This window comes from Clavelina lepadiformis, chromosome 7 (assembly GCF_947623445.1).
Source record: "Clavelina lepadiformis chromosome 7, kaClaLepa1.1, whole genome shotgun sequence".
In the NCBI taxonomy this organism is placed as follows: Eukaryota; Metazoa; Chordata; class Ascidiacea; order Aplousobranchia; family Clavelinidae; genus Clavelina; species Clavelina lepadiformis.
Window position 1 is genome coordinate 12535747 of NC_135246.1, and position 18184 is coordinate 12553930.

The 18184-nt window shown below is 34.7% G+C and overlaps 2 protein-coding genes across 4 annotated transcripts; one reads left to right on the top strand and one right to left on the bottom strand.

The window, feature by feature from the left end:
- The first annotated feature begins 2250 nt into the window (after positions 1-2250).
- LOC143465456 (E3 ubiquitin-protein ligase UHRF1-like) lies at positions 2251-10252 on the top strand. Its single transcript, XM_076963773.1, has 19 exons — positions 2251-2516; positions 3056-3232; positions 4495-4581; positions 4965-5075; positions 5251-5423; positions 5532-5694; positions 5777-5823; positions 5905-6014; positions 6131-6323; positions 7508-7631; positions 7742-7849; positions 7935-8039; positions 8379-8485; positions 8564-8726; positions 8828-8965; positions 9184-9262; positions 9349-9494; positions 9597-9695; positions 9779-10252. The coding sequence occupies exons 2-19, from the start codon at positions 3080-3082 to the stop codon at positions 9923-9925; spliced, it is 2253 nt and encodes a 750-aa protein (XP_076819888.1). The 5' UTR covers positions 2251-2516; positions 3056-3079; the 3' UTR covers positions 9926-10252.
- Positions 10253-10396: 144 nt separating this feature from the next.
- On the bottom strand, positions 10397-16792 carry LOC143465457 (uncharacterized). Of its 3 annotated transcripts, none has more exons than XM_076963775.1 (10): positions 16489-16792; positions 15121-15205; positions 14914-15052; positions 14332-14558; positions 13057-13172; positions 12761-12986; positions 11259-11804; positions 10979-11135; positions 10745-10901; positions 10397-10640 (listed from the first exon to the last, which is right to left on the bottom strand). In XM_076963775.1, exons 1-10 carry the CDS (start codon positions 16641-16643, stop codon positions 10454-10456), a joined length of 1995 nt encoding a protein of 664 aa, XP_076819890.1. In that variant the 5' UTR covers positions 16644-16792; the 3' UTR covers positions 10397-10453. The 3 variants fall into 3 exon arrangements, with proteins under 3 accessions (XP_076819890.1, XP_076819889.1, XP_076819891.1); XM_076963774.1 differs by having other exon boundaries at positions 11205-11804; XM_076963776.1 differs by having other exon boundaries at positions 10465-10635; positions 11205-11804.
- Between the last annotated feature and the right edge of the window lie 1392 nt (positions 16793-18184).

Sequence of the window (18184 nt, forward strand, 5' to 3'; positions counted from 1 at the left end):
TCAAATTGTTTTATAGGCAATTTATATGGTCGCAAAGAATTTTGGTTGAGAAATGTTGTTGTAGAAAAGAACTGAAGAGATGCTTGCTGCCGACTTGCGCCCAAAAGGCTGCAAAAAGCTCGTTTGTCAAGTGACATGAGAAATTAACATCATATTTGTGGCACCAGTCAATGTTGCACTGTGTGCAAAGCGGCAAGCGGAGCGTTTCCAAAGTAAGTAGCCTGTACATAAAGATTTAACCATATTACATTTATTGAATTCAACAATGAATAAACATACGGACTAGAATTTGGCACGAGGCGTTGCGCCACGTAAAGCAACGCCAATGTTGGCAAAGTCCGGGAGAGTTTGGTTTGAAAACGATATCACAGAAATGCGATAAGATATTCAGGTTAATAAATTACAGCAATGTATACGCCTACACCAATAACAACAATAACATCATAAACACCATCTGTCTGGAAAATAAAGTTTAATAGATCTGTGTTTTGTTTCGAAAAGTTTTAATGACTGCCTGGTTTTATTTCTATATTCAACCATATGGAAGTTCAAAAAGCGAAAACGCAAAAACAAAAAAAGCAATTCAGAAAAGCAATTTAATCACACAGAATAAAAAAAAAGCAAACAATTTCCAAAATATTTAGTTAGTTACGACCATATTGAAACAGAAGTATAAGATTATACTGTGCTGGGTTTACCAATTTCACAAATAGCCGACAAATGCTAGATTGTTTTGCTTTAACTTGGTATCCAAATTCTTCATTTGGGTTATTTGCCCTTTCTTTTAGGCCTGAATAATGCACGCGATCAAGCGTTCTGTATTGCAGTGTTAGCCTATATGACCAGCAAAGACCTTTTAAGAAACAACTTTCTATTTTCCTTTTTCAATGGACACAATAGCATAATTGACCTAGAAAATTGTTAGTAGCAATGGCAATAAATATTTAAATCTTTAGTACAAAAAAGAAAAACACAAAAATTTCAAAATAGGTGAAAAGGTTGTGAATAAATTTTAAGTTATTAATTTAAACAATAACTTGTAAAAGTAAATTTCAAATAAAAGACAATAGAAAAAGAGAATAAGTAGTTAATGCAATTTGTTCATTTTTTATTTGAATATTTCTAGTATGTTAATTTTCCAGCATCATAATTTATAGTGACTTATATATTTTGTATGACTATATTTTGTATAACTATCTAATTTAGTAGTTTTATACGTTGAATATTCGTTCAGAGTAATTTCTTTCCTGGTATATCTTGAATTTATAAGTTTAGTTTTTGTTTGAAATTTTTCCGGTTTGACAATTTCTTGTAGACAAATGCAGCATGTTTATTTTTATTTGAATATTATTAGTTTGCTATTTTCCAGTGGAGTGTTTCTAATTTTTTCGTTATCTTGATTGGAAAGTTCAAACTTTTTAAAATCTGTACCGGAATGTTAGAGCGTCCAACTTTTTTGTACGAACATATCTAATTTACTGTAAGCCTATTTTTTATTCTTTTCTCCAAAAGCATTTTTTCTGAAAGCATTGGTTTCTAATCAAGTTTACCTAATTCCCGTCAAAGGTAGGGGGAGTGTGGGAACTATGAAAAAAGCGAATTTCTTTTCATATTACACCAAATTTTGAAGTATTATTTTTTTTTATTATATGTACTTATTTGGGATAATGTTAGTAGACCCAACTTTATTCAAGACACTTAAAAAAGTTGCAAAATTAGAATTTAATTTTTTATCTTTTGTTCCCCCACCTATTGGGACTTTTCAAACTGAACAAGGGACTTATGAGATCTAGCGAAAAACTGCAAACTAAGATGTTTGAAAAACTTATTTTAAAGTATCAGAAAGTGTGAAACTTAGTAAATATTTAGCAAATATCAACTATACAAAGAACTCACACAGAGGCTTTATGGTAGTCAACTGCAAAGTTTAGCTTGTAGTCTGCGACGTAGCTTTTTGCTACGACAGTACTCGTAAGATGTCTTTATCTCATACAAAAGCGATATCTTTTATGTCAGGGAAGATAAATTTATAGGCTTCCATTTTAAACAAATTTCAATGTATTCGATTTATTCTTTGATAAAATTTCATTTTTGCGCTTTCTTTGTTCTTGAGGTTTTCCTTTCTTTTGCATTTTGTGCATTATTGGCGTTTTCGTTTTCGTCTTTTGTTGCTTTGCTGTTGTTGTTTATGTTTTTGGTTTTCGTTTTCGTTTGCTTCTTTTGAGTTTCCATGCAAACAAGTTTGCAACAAAAAGAAACCATTGCAGATATCTATGTCTGTGAAAAAACAAAAAAGAATGTGGCATGAGCACACGTGTTTGGCGGGAATGCTGATATTTAGCGCGAAGATTGTTTAATACCATTCCACCTTGGATGGTAATAGACGGATGGCATTAGATGATGGTCACAGACATTGTCCTGTTATAAGTTTATTGTGTGTTGAAGCAATCAATCTTAAGAATTGAAGATACATAAATAGGCTATACCGTCCTCACTGCTTGGGTAACTTGGTGCCGGTAAGTAGATCTATTCAAATGCATTGAACCTTTAAGTTTACAAAACATCTATAGGCCTATAGCATTGCGTAACATGGTGATAAGTCAATGACCTTCTACCGAGGGGAATTTGGAGACATTTAAAAAAAATCAGTTTCATTATTTGCATTTTGAAACTTAAGTTAATAATTTTTTGTTTAGTTTTCCTGAACCACTGAGCCGATATATAAGAGTGATGTGGCTTGTTTGTAGGCTGTTATTTATGACGCTTTAAAGTACACTCACGAACCTAAAAAATAAACTTAAAATATACCGTAATGTAACCAAATGTTTAGGTCTAATATACAACCACAGGTTGCATTTGTATACTAGGCCTCGGCTACTCTAATCGTAATGTCATTTAGTTGAGCACTAGACCCCATTTTTTAATTTAAATTTTTCTGCAATTCATTTAATCACATTTCTGTTTTCTTGCGACAGACTATGTAATCTTTGTTCAGTAAAATATGGAAATGGTTATCTCAACTATCCCAAACTTTTATTTTAACTTTTTTCCTCAGAAGTTGCAACTGATACCGTACAAGATGTGGGTCCAGGTTCGTACCATGGATGGAAAGAAATCTGAACAAGTAGATGGTTTGTCAAAACTGACTAAGATAGAAGACTTTCGTGAATTGGTTATGGAGAAATTTGGTGTCGAGTGTTCTTTACAACGATTATTTTTCAGAGGAAAACAGGTTTGTATTATTATAATGTTTACTGTTTGAGTTTTGCCTTAAATATCTAATGTTAATTGTATGCCAGTCTTTAATCTAATTATATACCAACTTGTGCTCCAGGCTGCAGAATTTGGCAAACAGACAGTCCATTTTTTTTAGATGAGCTTCATCACTGGTACACTTTAGGTGCACAATTTTGCCCTTAATGACTTGAACAAAACTTTTGCACTCAATTTTTTAGTTATTTAGGAATTAAATTAGTGAAACAATGCATATTACTGTGTAAATGTGCCCTTCAAGTGTTTCAAAGCAATTTTCTGCGCCCCTTGTTCTTTTGGTTGTTTGATCTTTGCAAGGTCTTGCTAAAAACAACCTTATTCTGCAGTCTGTGTTCTAGGGATGGACCGATACGAACCTAAACCCGAATAGATTCGCCGAATATCGCCTTTATAGAAGATTCGAGCGAACAAGAATACCAACAATGGCGAACCCAAATACAATATTACTTATAAATTTACTGACTTTCGTAAAAAAATGATTATCTAGTTTCCCGACAATGCTAAACTAAAGTCAGCAGTACTTACAATGAAGGTCGTTTTCCTAATGATTTTGCTTCTTTGATCGTTTTTTAAACACTATTTTTTGAAAAAAAGCGATTTGTTTAACGATTACGTCATTTTAGAAGCAAGACTTGACAACTTTTGGAGGAAATTTTATTGTTTGGTTCTAATACGAATAGATTCGGGATTCGTTCGTGTAGACCTTCATGATATTCGGGTTCGCACGAACACGAATAATCTTCCTCGCGGCACATCCCTACTGTGTTCATGCACCCCTGCACTTAAAAATCTCACAGAACTCCCCTTTTTACTGTCCAACAAGAAAAACTAAATACTTGGTGGCAGCGTATTTGCTGTTGTCATGTAAATATGCTGCGTTTCCTCTAAACACAAAAACCGTTGTGGTGTAACTTATATGCGTGACATACTTGAAACATTGTGACCGTTACAACACATGAAAGTTAAGAATATAGTTGTAGCCAATATGTATTAAAAACAATTTCTGTTGTATAAAGATTTTTTGTTTATTCATTAACAACAATATAACAAAATCAGATCAAATTATATTTTGTTTCAGTGTGTTGCGATAAAATTCGGTATAAAGTCTGTTATAGTCAGTGTTAAACTGAAATTATATACAAGATGCTTGCATTACAGTAAATGCAGTAACAGTGTATAACCATTTGTTTTGCAATTAGATAACAGAATTAAGTGTTTCAGATGGAGGATGGACATAGCCTCTTTGACTACAATGTTGGGCTTAATGACATTATTCAACTGTTGGAACGTAGGTCTATGCCCACTGAGGTAAATCTTTTCATAAACTTCTATTGAATGTTAGGGATATATAGCATCATACTGTTTATACGTATTTGTCTGACGAAATATGCGCGAGTTAAAATGTGAAATGCATAAAATCTATACTCTGACAAGAATGTTAACCATGCATTAAAAATGCACCAACAACGATCTTTGGAAAGAATGTTGTCCATTTTTTTTTTACTTCTGTATGATTGGTTTAAACAACACTTGGGTGACTCTGATGAAATTCATGATCTAGTAGCATTTTTCAATTTATTGTCACACTAAAAGTTTGATGACATTTTAAGGAAGTATCATAAATATAATACTTTTAAATTGCTTAAGTGACTAAATATTTTTAAGTCAAATAAAATGTTTTGTATTTTAAGGTGGTACCAGCATCAAAAACGGACAAACATAATATCCCATCTGATACAGATAGTGGAATAGACACAAAAGAAAACAATACTGAAATGTCAAAAGTTGGAGATGAAGTACTGGTAAATTGCAGTAGACTTGTTAGTGTTGTATGTATTTGTCAAAAGTTAACTCATATTAAGGAGTAGAGATGTTCTCTGTAGCTAACTTTTCACCCTGCTTAGAATTTTCTTTTCTTTAATAACTTGAGTACAATAACTGATACTGATTTGGCAAATTCACTCTTCCTGTAAATAGGAAGAACAAAATGAAACATACAAAAACCAGGGTCTTTATACAATAAACCAACTCATTGATGCCAAAGATGAAGCTACTGGTGCGTGGTTTGAAGCAAAAGTTCAGAATGTCTTGAATCAATCATCAGAGAGCAGCAGCTCATCTTCTGTTACTTATGAAGTGAAATTTGATGAGTGAGTGGCATGTACTGCATTGTTCTCCTTAATTTCTTCCCAAAATTTCTGGTTTGTTGTGGGCCACATTGGTTCTTTTTTATAAACATGGAATACGCAATTTAACAGCTATGATGAAACAAGAAACCTTAGTGAGAAGCTCATCAGACCAAGAGCAAGAAAACTCTTGGAATGGGATGAAATCAATGTCTGTGATAAATTGATGGTAAACTACAACCTTGATTGCCCTAACCAGCGAGGATTTTGGTATGACTGCATCGTCTTAAACAAGGTGAGAACAATTTGAAAAAAATGCTCATCTTAAGTATGAAATTAAAGTGTTTTTTATGATATATCCCCTTGTAATGTTCCAGAAAAGCAGACGCACCGTAAGAGAATTAACAGTGGAGCTGATCTTGGGGTAGGTATATAATACAAGAAATTTGATGAGTACGATAACTTGTTGATTTTCTTTGAAATATTTATGCTTTTGTCTTGAAAGGTCTGACAAAACAGTTGCTCCTTGCAAAATTTTGTTCGTTGAAGAAGTGTTTGCAATTGAATCTCCTGGCCAAGAAAGCACACCAATTACCAATGAAGATTCCATTAAACGTAGGATGCTATTTTGTGATGCCTTCAGCTAGTAGCTAATCAATTTAAATAGTTTATCATCACTAATCAAAATAATAAACATACATATTAAGATTCAGGTGTTTGCATTATTTTAGGTAAAACTGAAAAAGAACCTGATTGTACACATTGCGGAGATAACCCACACAGAAAATGCAAGGAATGCGGATGTCATGTTTGCGGGGAGAAACGTGCTTTTGATCGTACTTTACTTTGTGATGAATGCAATTTACCGTTTCACACTTTTTGTCTTGATCCGCCATTGGAGGAACTTCCTTCTGATGATGATTGGTTAGTATTACAATAAAATCCGCTTAACATGACTATTTCAGTCCCGAATTTTGCCATATAAAATTCTCCGTTTTCTATGACCAGTCTTCGGATATCATGACCACTTCCATTTTTTGCAGGTTTTTTACCATTTTTTTTGTGTCAATTATGCAACTTGACAGTTGCATTTGTGCCATGGTGTTCTCATTTCATCTACTTAGCAAGTTGGTCTTAAAATAAACTAATAATTTTAACGTTTTTGTAAGTCATTCAGCCCAAAAATCTTCCATTAAGGAGAAATTAACTTTTAAATTTCGCAATTTTTTGCATCTCGATCATCAAAAATAATCCTTGCTGAAATGGACGAGGTACTTCCCGCACTAAAAGCGTGGTAAAAACAAACATTGCACACTTGTATAGCCTAGGCTACAGGAAAACATTGCAGGTCTATAAAAAAACGAGAAGCTTTGCTTTCCCTCTTTCTATTGTGCTATGAAAAGTCACAAGTTACGGTGAACACTTGGCTGACTGATGCACACCAGCATTTCAGTTTAGCCTTTCAGCCTTTGCCAGTATGCACACCTGAGATCTTGGCGAATCCTGCCATGAAATACAGATCGGATGACACTGAATTCAATAATTTCACTGTAGCAGTAAAATTATTAAAAAGCTTACTGTTTATCACATGCTACTAGTAATTACGACTGGCTACATATATTAAAAGACCTGATTTCACTCTTGTTCAGATTTTCAGAAGCATATTTTTGTGGTCCACACTCGACATTTTAGTGCGGGGAAGTCCATTTGAGCACGGATTATTTTTGAAGATGGCCGGGATGTAAAAAATGCGAAATTCAAAAATTAATTTCTTAAAGAGGTTTGGGCTGAATGACTTGTGAAAACGTTAATTACATAATTATTACTTTATTTTAAGACCAACTTGTTTTAGCATTGCAGTTGCGCTTTAATGTTGCTGTTTAATGTTAATGAAATACCATAAATGATGAATTTGATGTTTTTTTGTCATTTTGCGCCTAACTGTGTCCGTCCTGGTGTGGTTAACCAGTACTGTCGCAATTGCAGCTGTTGTAACCATTCGGATATCTGGTCCCAGTAAGCGAAGTCTACTGTAGTGTTTTTTTGTAAATTCTTGGCATTACATATGCAAGTAGTCGTCCAAGACTTAACTCGAAAGTTTTCTGTAGGTATTGTCCATTATGTCGAAATGATCCAAATGTTATTGTTACTGCTGGCGAAAAGTTAAAAGAAAGTAAGAAAAAGTCAAAAATGAAATCTGCTACTTCTGAAACGGAAAGAGATTGGGGAAAGGTTTGACCATCTTTACATATATGTGAATAGGCTAGTGGGATGCTGCTTTTAAGGTGTAACATAAACTAAACACACTAACAAAGTTTTCAAATGAAAATTTATTCATTTAGGGTATGGCTTGTGTCGGAAGGTCGAAAATATGTACGATAGTTCCATCTAATCACTGTGGCCCAATACCTGGAGTTTCTGTAGGAACGCTTTGGAAATATAGAGTACAAGTAATGAAGAATTGTGACTTATCAATTGCGATTGCAATATTTTAGAAATATGGCAATATTGTGAATTCTTGACATTGTTCTGAAGGTGAGTGAAGCTGGTGTCCACCGTCCTCATGTGTCTGGCATTCATGGAAAAGAATCGGATGGTGCATACTCAATCGTTCTCTCCGGTGGATACGAAGATGATGAAGTGAGACTGTTTGCTAATTTTTGTTAAGGTTGCATGCTGTGTCTCAATGCTATATGTTTTCTTGTCTGTGTACGAGTATTTTTGTTTTGTGCGTTTGCATATTACTCAGTGATAGATCAGCTGTGGGCATCTAACACTGTTTGGTATGCGTCTGTACTCAACATACATGCAACAAGTGTAACTAATTATTTTTTAAGACGGTCGTAACCTCAGCATTAAGCAAATAATTGAAGCAAATGTAAGCCCCGGTTAGCGTCCGTAGTTGTGATTGTAAGAAAATGAATACGTGCTGTGAACTAACGTGTGACTGGAAACATTTACCTGTTATATATGATACAGGATGATGGTGATGAGTTTACTTACACTGGAAGTGGAGGTAGGGATTTGTCAGGCAACAAACGAACTGCAGAACAGTCATGTGACCAAATTTTAACAAAAAATAACATGTAAGTGATTGCACACAAATGTTCCAAATTTCGTGAGGTTAATCTTGGAATGTGCATTTCCCTTCTCTGAATCCTCAGGGCAATTGCAAGATCTTGCTATGCGAAAGTTGATGTTAAACATGGCGCCCAGTCCAATGACTGGAAGAAATCCCGACCAATAAGAGTTGTTCGAAATTACAAGGGTGGAAAACATAGTAAATACTCGCCAGAAGAGGGCAATCGATATGATGGCATCTACAAGGTTTGATGTCTTCTAAATGTTTTTTTCTGCCTTTTTTAACTTGGTCGTTCAGCCTTATGTTAAACTGCTACTTGCATTAGCTTTCTATTTAATCATTTAAGGTTGTAAAGTACTGGCCTGAAAAAGGCAAATCTGGGTTTATTGTCTGGAGGTATCTTTTTCGTCGTGACGACAAAGAACCAGCTCCTTGGACAAAACAAGGAAAAAAGAAAATTAAAGAACTCGGATTAACTATGCAGGTAATTGATTTTCATAGCACTAAAATTTTTTAAGAATTTCGAAGAAGTGCAAGTATGCTCTGCATACGTTACAATACATTTTAATAATCCATCATTAAACGTTATACTGCCAAAGGATTTAAAACTTGGCTTACTGATTGATTGTATTTGATTTTTTGGCGTAGTCAGGTGCGCTAATATGATAAGTGTGGTATGATTAAATCATTGATTTATTACAGTATCCAGACGGCTATTTAGAAGCGCAAAAAAATGCAAATAATGATGAAAATGAAAAACAAGGCAAGAAAAGGAAGAGGAGTAAGTTCAATTGATGGTTTGTTTGTAAGGTGTTTAAATCTTAGTAAAGGCTTTCAGGTATTACTGTATATTTTCTCGTATCCAAGAATCGTCCATAGAGACTGATCTGACAAAGAAGAAAAAATTAGCTCAGTACGTTATGTCAGCTGACATTCAAAAATTAATGAAGTCTGATGTGGAAAATCACAAACTGTGGAATGAGGTGAAGGAGTGCACTAAAGAAGGACAGAAGGTGCTCCACTGTTGATATGTTGTTGTTAAATATTTTTTTAGGCCTTTTCTGTAACGTTTATAGGAATAGGCTCCGATTGGTTAACCTTGCTATGTTTTAAAGGTGTTTTTGGACAAGATTCAGAATCTTTTTTCATGCGTCTGTTGTCAGGATTTAGTGGTACAGCCTGTGACTACATTATGCAAACATAACATGTGCAAGGTTGGTGACAGGCTTTTTATAAATTTGGTACATTAGTGCACAAGTTTTGTTTGGCTCTTTTTCAAACACTCTTGTTTTTACAGAGCTGTCTGCAACGATCATTTAAAGCTGAAGTCTATTCCTGTCCAATGTGCCGAACAGAATTGGGCAAAGATTACAAACTACAAGTCAATTCTGCCCTGCAAAGTATTCTGACTCGTCTTTTTCCGGGATATGAAAACGGCCGTTAGGTTGGTGCTGAAGAAATTTTAATCTTCCTTGAATCACAAGCATCTCCCTTTTATTCTTTTTTCCCCGGTGGTTAATTTTTTGTGCCAAAATAATCCATATTTGCCGTAATACCGTAATACTTAACTATTTGCATACTGTATCACGGCGTTTATGCACTTGCCAGCTAGTCGACTGTATTATTCTTTCTTCGTATAACCTCGTGTTAATGCAACTTTTTATACATGACAAGACCGTTTTGTTTTATACTTCCTCGCTGCTTAATGGCTTGCTGAAAATACCATAGCAAAGTTTTATGATTTGCCGTTTATAAACTTTCTGTTACCATTCGTACGTTGTAGTTGTTCAGTAAATATTTTGGTTAAATTCCTTGTCCTGTATTGGATGTTCTGTACAGGCGAATGGGATTTGCAATTTGTCTTAATTCTTGGGAGAGTTATTCTTAATATTGATATACCCCCAATTCTTCGCTTCGTGTGACGTACACAAATGCAAACGTTGAAGACCGGATGGACCTTTTAACGTTCACGTTACGCATACTCCAGTTGTTCATTCTGTTGCTCGTTGTAACCAGCAGCATCAATCATTTCAGCATCCATCATATCACTTAAGTTTGACTCAAATGAGTTATGCTCCAGTTCGTCGCTCTCAGATTCCGTCGGTGTTGTTCTGCTTGAGTCAGTTTTTGATGATTCAGAGTCGCTGAGTTCTTCTACACTAAAACAGATACAAAGATATCGTACTGAAATAGTATAATTATGCATAAATGACTGACGAATTCTCGGAAGAAAATTATTATTTCAAAACTACGAATACCACACCTGTAACGCCTAAACCGTTTATTCCCGTCTAACAGGTAAGGATGTTTGCTTATGTCAAACTTTCGGTTTGGATCGCAATGTTTGCTGAATTTGCCAAACGCGTTTGGCGTTGCCAGTGATAAGCCAGCTGCCACGAGTCTCCTTTGTCGTTTAGCCGCTTGCAGGAAAACAGTAGTTTTTCATATGGACATTTCAATAAGAAAATGATTTAGGTTACAAAAGGTTGTAACTTACCTAGTTCAAGCTTTCTCTTATGTTTTGCTGATTTGATGTGTACACATAGTAAATACACTATCTCTGCTAATGTGATTGCGATGCAGACAACAGTTACACCAAACATAAAATAGATCATGATCGTCTTCTCTTCTGGTCGAGAGACAAAGCAGTCAACCTATAAACGACAATCTTGGATGCGATTGAAAAAATTTCGTATCGTGCTTAAAACAAAATTCGGAAATACCTGTATATGAATTAGATTACACATGCACATAAAATAACGTGAAGGCAAACCCACTGTGTTCGGACAAGGCCACCTTTGACATTTGTATAACTCTGGAACTTTGAAGCTAAAAAATAAATACTGCAGAATCAGGAATGTTATTTCAATCAGCACCCTTAATACACAATGCACAAAGTAGGCTACTGCTATTCGATTTTCAATTTTCTCAATGAATTTCTTTGTCACAACTAAGGATGACACACTGCTGGTGTTATTTTTTTCATTGATCTCGACGAAGTTACACGTGGAACCATTTTGTATTGAAGCTTTGCTGCTTGAATCTTCTTCATTAAGATACGATATCACTGTTTTGTTTTGTAACGTATTTGGCTGCTTGATGTGTGTTTTAGATCCGAGTCGTGATCTTGGCTGGGAAGTTGCCTGCTTGGGCACTGGTAACTTTGGCGACGAGTAGTTTGATTTCGGTTGAATGACGTCATACAAAAGACGGTTTTCACAGGTCACGGTCTGCGTGGAGTTCGGCGCTATGTTTATCAAGGACATCGGAAGTTTGCTTGTTTCATTCATTTGCCACACGAAATTCGGTTCGGAATTGTCGCTCTGAAAAAAAAAGAAAATTTGTCTTATCTGCTGACACACTCTGTTTTAACCGAGCTTCGCTTGAAGATCTGAAACAAAACCATTAGTCATTAATAATTTATATCAGTGACAAGCCGATGAAATTACATTCTAGTTTATTGTTTTCAACCGCAGAATAGTGTTTACAGAAAACTACTGTGGAACTTCAAAAATTTTACTTCAACTTTTTCAGTAGGCGTTTATTTGACTCATAAATATTCATTGCGTTTTAATTAAATTGCTGAGTCTAGTTTGCCTTCTGCAAAACGGAAATGTTTTCCAGTTCAAAATACCTTACAGCTAATTGAAATAGAATTCTTGGAATTTATAAAGAAAAATTATTTTTTTCTGCTGATAGCCAAAGGTCGTAAGTTCCTGAAACCGCAGCAAAAATAAAATGCCTTTTGTAAAAAAAGCAATGTATCACGTCATGATAAACATTGCATTTAGTTAATTTCGTCTCAGCTTTTGTTTAAAGTTTTCATTCATAAATGGTTGCATTTGCGAAATACAACATTATCAAAAGATCGAGGTTTTATTGAAGAAATGCATCTTTATCAGTCCAATTATACAAAGAAGTAAATTTATATTTTTTCTTACCACTGTTTATTGTTATAATGATTACGATGACAATTTATATGCCGTCACCGCACAATGCACATATACGTATGACTGCATATACGGCTGCAGCGGAATTAATAACTTTTTACGTGGGACGGAAATAAGCAAACAAGGAAATAGACTTAAGTCGGGGATTTATTTTTCGTTTAATCGGGTTACTTTCGTAACAACATTAAATAAATCTCAATCTTGCCATAACCATTGTTGACTTAACGCAAATTTGGCTCAGTCGTTGGAAAAAACGCAGCACATATTACAAAATTTCCATGTTCCTAGACCTACTGACAAGCTGACTGCTCTGTGGCAAATGTACTTACCGCCTGGCAGTCGGATCTGCTCATATCCGTGGTCTCCGTAGACGGCGATGATGACGTGTCAACGAACCTGTGATGCTGGTTTCTTTCTGGGTGTTTTTTATTTCTCGCCAAGTATCCGTCACTATATCGGCGCTGGTCCAGGTCAGGCAGTCTGTCTAAAAGGGCGTTTAATCTCGGATAGACCGATTTACTGTCAAGTTGGCATCTTGTAGTTAACTTGCCATCCCTGTGTGAAAATGGACGTTGAGATTATTGCTGAATTTTCGCCAGTCGTATTGAATGTAGGGCCACTTTACCTGCAGAATAACTCTCTTTTGCTGGTTGGCGTGGACGTTGGAATGGTGATATTTTTCAGACCGATTTCGTCACAAAAATGATTATTGTAATCGTTGTACGGCGGTGGATAATCTTGCTGAAAACAAAAAGGCGTCGAAGCTTTAGATTTGATAAAAGCACAGTATAGCTTTTTTGACGGCCAGGTTTCCGTTAAAGTCAATTTTTTCCGAACCACTTAGGCAAATAAATCAAAGCGGCGTCGCCTCTTATAAAATTAAAACAATTGGGGTAAAATTAGAGGCGGCGTAGATGGAACTGTTATTAATTACCGACCAAATGTGGTATCGATTCTACATACCGTCGTTGATCAAAATAGGGTGCATTCGCAGAGTAACGTGTAACCTCTCAGTCATAAAAGCCTTTACTTAATAACACGTTTCAGTTAGCCCATTTGGACCTTTTGTGGGGAAACCACCGAAGCAACGTTCCTGTGCCAAATTCTTAATCAAATTATAAAACAATACGTCAGCGCTATAAACACCGTATATGGTATAAAGGCGGTTGCACTTGCAATGCATGGAAAATCCCTCAGATCTAACCAATATGAAAAAGTCGTGAATAGTAAATTAGTTTTTTTTAAAGTACTTGCGCTTATTTTGTAATCGATAACAATTTTATTATGCGGAACGTAGAAAGAAAACGCACCATATGACTTGGACTTTCTGCAATGCAAGAAAAGACTGAAAACTTTCTCTAATAAAATATACACCAACAACAATACTCGCCTTTAAGAATACAACGTCATGATAATATATATGTATAATACGTCATCATAATATAAGATAAAAAATTGATTAATTGACAAATTGATTGATTGATTGATTGATCAGTGCAGCCTAACACAGAGTTTAACTGCCGTTTGGTTACATTTTCGTTTTCGTAAGTTAAAATAACGTATGACGTTCTAATAAGGAACCTATAAGCTGCTGCTGAATAAGTCCACTGCCACAGAGAGCATTTTACTTATGTTAACCGTCAATGATTTCGTTGCAAGAAATGCAACTTGTGATTCTTTCTCGGATGAATAATGCGTTTTTGTTTATATTTTAGATGCAACAACGTCAAATCTAGCTATTTACTGCAAGTATTTTATTTTGACCGAAATACAAAGCCTATACGAAATATTTTAGCACGACAAAATTAGGTTCGGCGTACAAGCTCACTGCCTTGTTTGGAGTTTGTGCTAATGACTTCAAAAGTGCGGTAATAAGGCCGGTATACATTACACTCCTCACCTGATAATATCTGTCAAAAACCGTGGATGACATAAAACTGCCATTTAGTGAATCAGGTGGAGGGGCGGTAGGTCGAAGGATCTGGCGTGGACTTTGCTCCCGGCTCCATCTTTCCCATCCTGGAGCAGAATTAGTTTTTTTCTTATTGGGCGAATGTTGTGTTCCCCCTTGCCTGGTTTTAGGCCCTTTAGCATTAACACTGGAACTTGGTTGTACTTTAAATTGACCTGTGTTGAATTCAACCGTATTAAAATGTTATAACTGCATAATAGCAGTGTTCCTCTAGCAAACTGGTCTTGTAGTAACTTCAGAAAAATCCTTTTTGAGACAAAGTTGAAATTTACAATCTTATTTTACCAAGATATTATAGCTGCGTAAACCGTATCGATGCGTTATAGAAGCAGTTGTTATTTAGCAATGTGCATTGCAAGTAGGCCTAATTAAAACGTCAAAGTATAAAAGCAAGAAAATCAATACCCTTTAAAAAACAATATATAAAAACGGATTGCAGCTGATTTTATTCTCGCATCAATATATAACAATTACGCTTAAAAGTTCACTTAATTTCAGGGTCGCATTCACCTCGTTTCCTTTTCTCGCCGCTCACTTTGGTAGAGAACTGTAGTTGCCTTCCACTAAGTTTACAAGTACCGGGTATCAAAGACACTGCATGTACGGCATACACCATAAACATAATCGCAGGTGTGGCAACCAGGATGATCTAAAACAAAAAAGCAACTTTTACCAATCTAAATTGAGATAGTTTGTCTTGCAAAACAATTTTGTTACCTGAAAACCCCAAAATCTAATATGAGAAATCGGCGAAAACTCATTAAAACATACATTGTCACAGCCAACTTGTTTTGTGTTACACCTAGAAACATAAAGCACGTTTAACTTGATATAACAATCTATTAACATACTAGAGTAAGTTTAAACTGCCACAACAACGCATAGCCTACGTCAGTGATATAGTTAATTGATTAATCGTTCTTTGATAACGCGGCTTGAATTATCATTATGTTGAATAAAGAATTCGAACAACAAGGAATGGCCAATATAATTCTATCTGCAACCATTACACGACTATGTCATTATATCCACCACACTAAGGTTTGCTTTTGTTCAATACTTAAATTTGCACTAATGTAAAGCTAATAAAAATAATGGAAAACATTTTCAATAAAAAAGTAATAAATAGCTTTTGGTTTAAATGCATTTTTCTGACAGAAATATTTAAAGGAACAAAAGATATTCATCTGCCCATTTGACACGATAAATAATTAATGAGAATGCATATGTCCATGACTTGTGCATTACCACAGAGCACTTACAAACCATCATGTACAATACTGTAAACTATGAAACTGTTTCAGTTGTATTCAAGTATAGACCTTGTTACTGAACGAATATAACAAAGGTATCACTGCATGATAATATCACTAAGATTATCGTAATTTAATGAAAGAGTTTTAGGTTACTGTTTTTGCTAATAGTTTATCAGTGCATGTATATCAAAAAAAAAGAATTAACACTTAACTTTAAACTGGTCGGTTTTTAACTCAAAACGTCTCGCCAAATATCTCACAAATAACTTTGATTAATTCAACCAACACTTAAGTCGTGCTTTTATCCGATTATTCTCTTTAGAAAAAATTAATTCAGCAAAAAGTCAAAAATCGATAACGAATGCAAAGCTTAACTTCATGCTTGTAACGAAGGGAACTCCATCAAAAATTCCGCGTCACCACCAACGCTTTCGACAAGAAAAACCATTAAAAATGTTGAGAAAGTAAAAAAAATGTTTTATCTTTATAATCAGACTGCTTATATCTAAGTATAAACTATATAGTATAAGAAAGAGCCATGATTATTAACAAGGCGTATATGGAAACTAAAGTTCTTGTTTTCGTTTTCTATTTTGATGACGAATTTCACTTTTAAACATAGGCTACTGTTAAATGTTTCCAACAGTTTTGCACAGTAGGCAATCTGTAATGATACGTACAACTCAACATGAATCTTAACTTACTAATATAACCAGATTAATCTAAATTAACTTTTTTGGAAAAGCTATAAGCTACATATAATTAATTGATCACAACTTTAACGTTCCAAATCTTTTTGAAATTGTAGGATTCAGTTGAAATAACTTACTTGAAGGCTGCTTGTTCATCGCCATAAAGAACGTCACCAATTCGAGTAACGGCAATTATTCGAAACACAAAGAGAATAATTATCCAAATTCTTCCGATAAACGTTGATTGCTTTCCAATTTCGTCAAAACTTTTTTCTAAAAGATGCCACGACATAATTTTTGCAATTGAAATTAGTTTCCGATTTTCCAATTAATAATCGAGATTGCCAGAGTCGAAGTAAGCAATGTATTGTTTTATGTCCATATATAACACCATCTTCAAGCCTATACATGGGTATCAGCCTAACAAGCGGAAGTTACAAGTTAAACGTTATACACTTTATAAAGAAAGTTTTTTAATTAGTGGATTTATTAAAGTGCAATATAAGACTCTCTACACTTAATTCAGTTACTTTATGAATTTAGTCATAACGCGCTTTCTACACTGCTGCTTACGCAATATGATTTAGAATCTACTGTACAATGACTGTTTGATAGAATACGGTCACTCTCGCAACTCCTTTTTTGTTTCTCGGTTGCGCGAACGACATTCCAATTCCACCCCTTTGTTGTAGAATTGGAGAGTTTATTGACCTTGCTCTTGCAATAAATTATTCACTGCAGGACGCAGAAATAATATACAGTATTATATAAAATATTTTTCAAATGTGGACGTGTCTTTTGTTCAAAGTTTTATCATACTTTTTAGAATTCTCCTTTTTTTCTTCTTCTACACGTCACATGTAATGGTTTTAGCGAAAATACTGTAATTAAATTACGATGCGATGCATGTTCTCAGTTTATGGCGTTAAAAGGAGCACCTATAAATACCATGTCGGCTAATTTCTCGGTTTGGGAAGCTAAGCTAATCAAATTAAAGAAAAACTTTATCAAAATATAAATCACTGTTCATCTTTTGAAGGTTACAAATAGCGCAGTGTTAAAAACCACTTCAAGTTTCACTTTGTATCTAAAGCGCAGACTTGCACTAATGACATCCAGCAATATGTTATTCTAGATCATTTGAACTATGTTGTATATCAACTATTGCATTGCTGTTTGCAATGTGTGTTCTCAGTAGCATTTACCATAATCGTGATCAATATTCATCTGCAGTGTTGGATTACATTAAACTCATACGACTCTTCAAAAGAGGAAATTCCTACATCCTCTGTGTTTCAACGTCGTGTTTACGGTTTATAAACTGTAAGCTGGTAATTCATTTATTTAAAAAAAATTTCATGTTTATCTAGTAATGTGCATGTTTTGCTATTATATGTATATTACGTTTGCTTACGCCCTAGAAAGTCATTCTTCTATAAAAGTTAGTCGAACTAATAACAAATAATAAATTAATTAGGCCTATCATCCCGATGTAGTATGTCAATGTGTTTAATCAATAAAGAAAGAATATAAGCTACTGTAATCAAAGTAAATAAATATCAAATGTTTGTGTTGGCTGATATCAAGACAGCCAGACAGCGATCAGTGTCAATCAACCAAGCTTTGTCTTCGCATTTTACGATAACCGCAAAAGCAAAGACATCTACATAAAATAATCTATAGATACCATAATCTGTAGATTATGGTCTCCCTATGAACTCATACTTGTACTCAAAGTTAACGCAAAATTAGTATTTTTGTACAGCTCTGCCACAACACTTGCTAAATTAAAACGACCAGGGTACTAATTTTTTACATAAAGAAGTTTCGTTT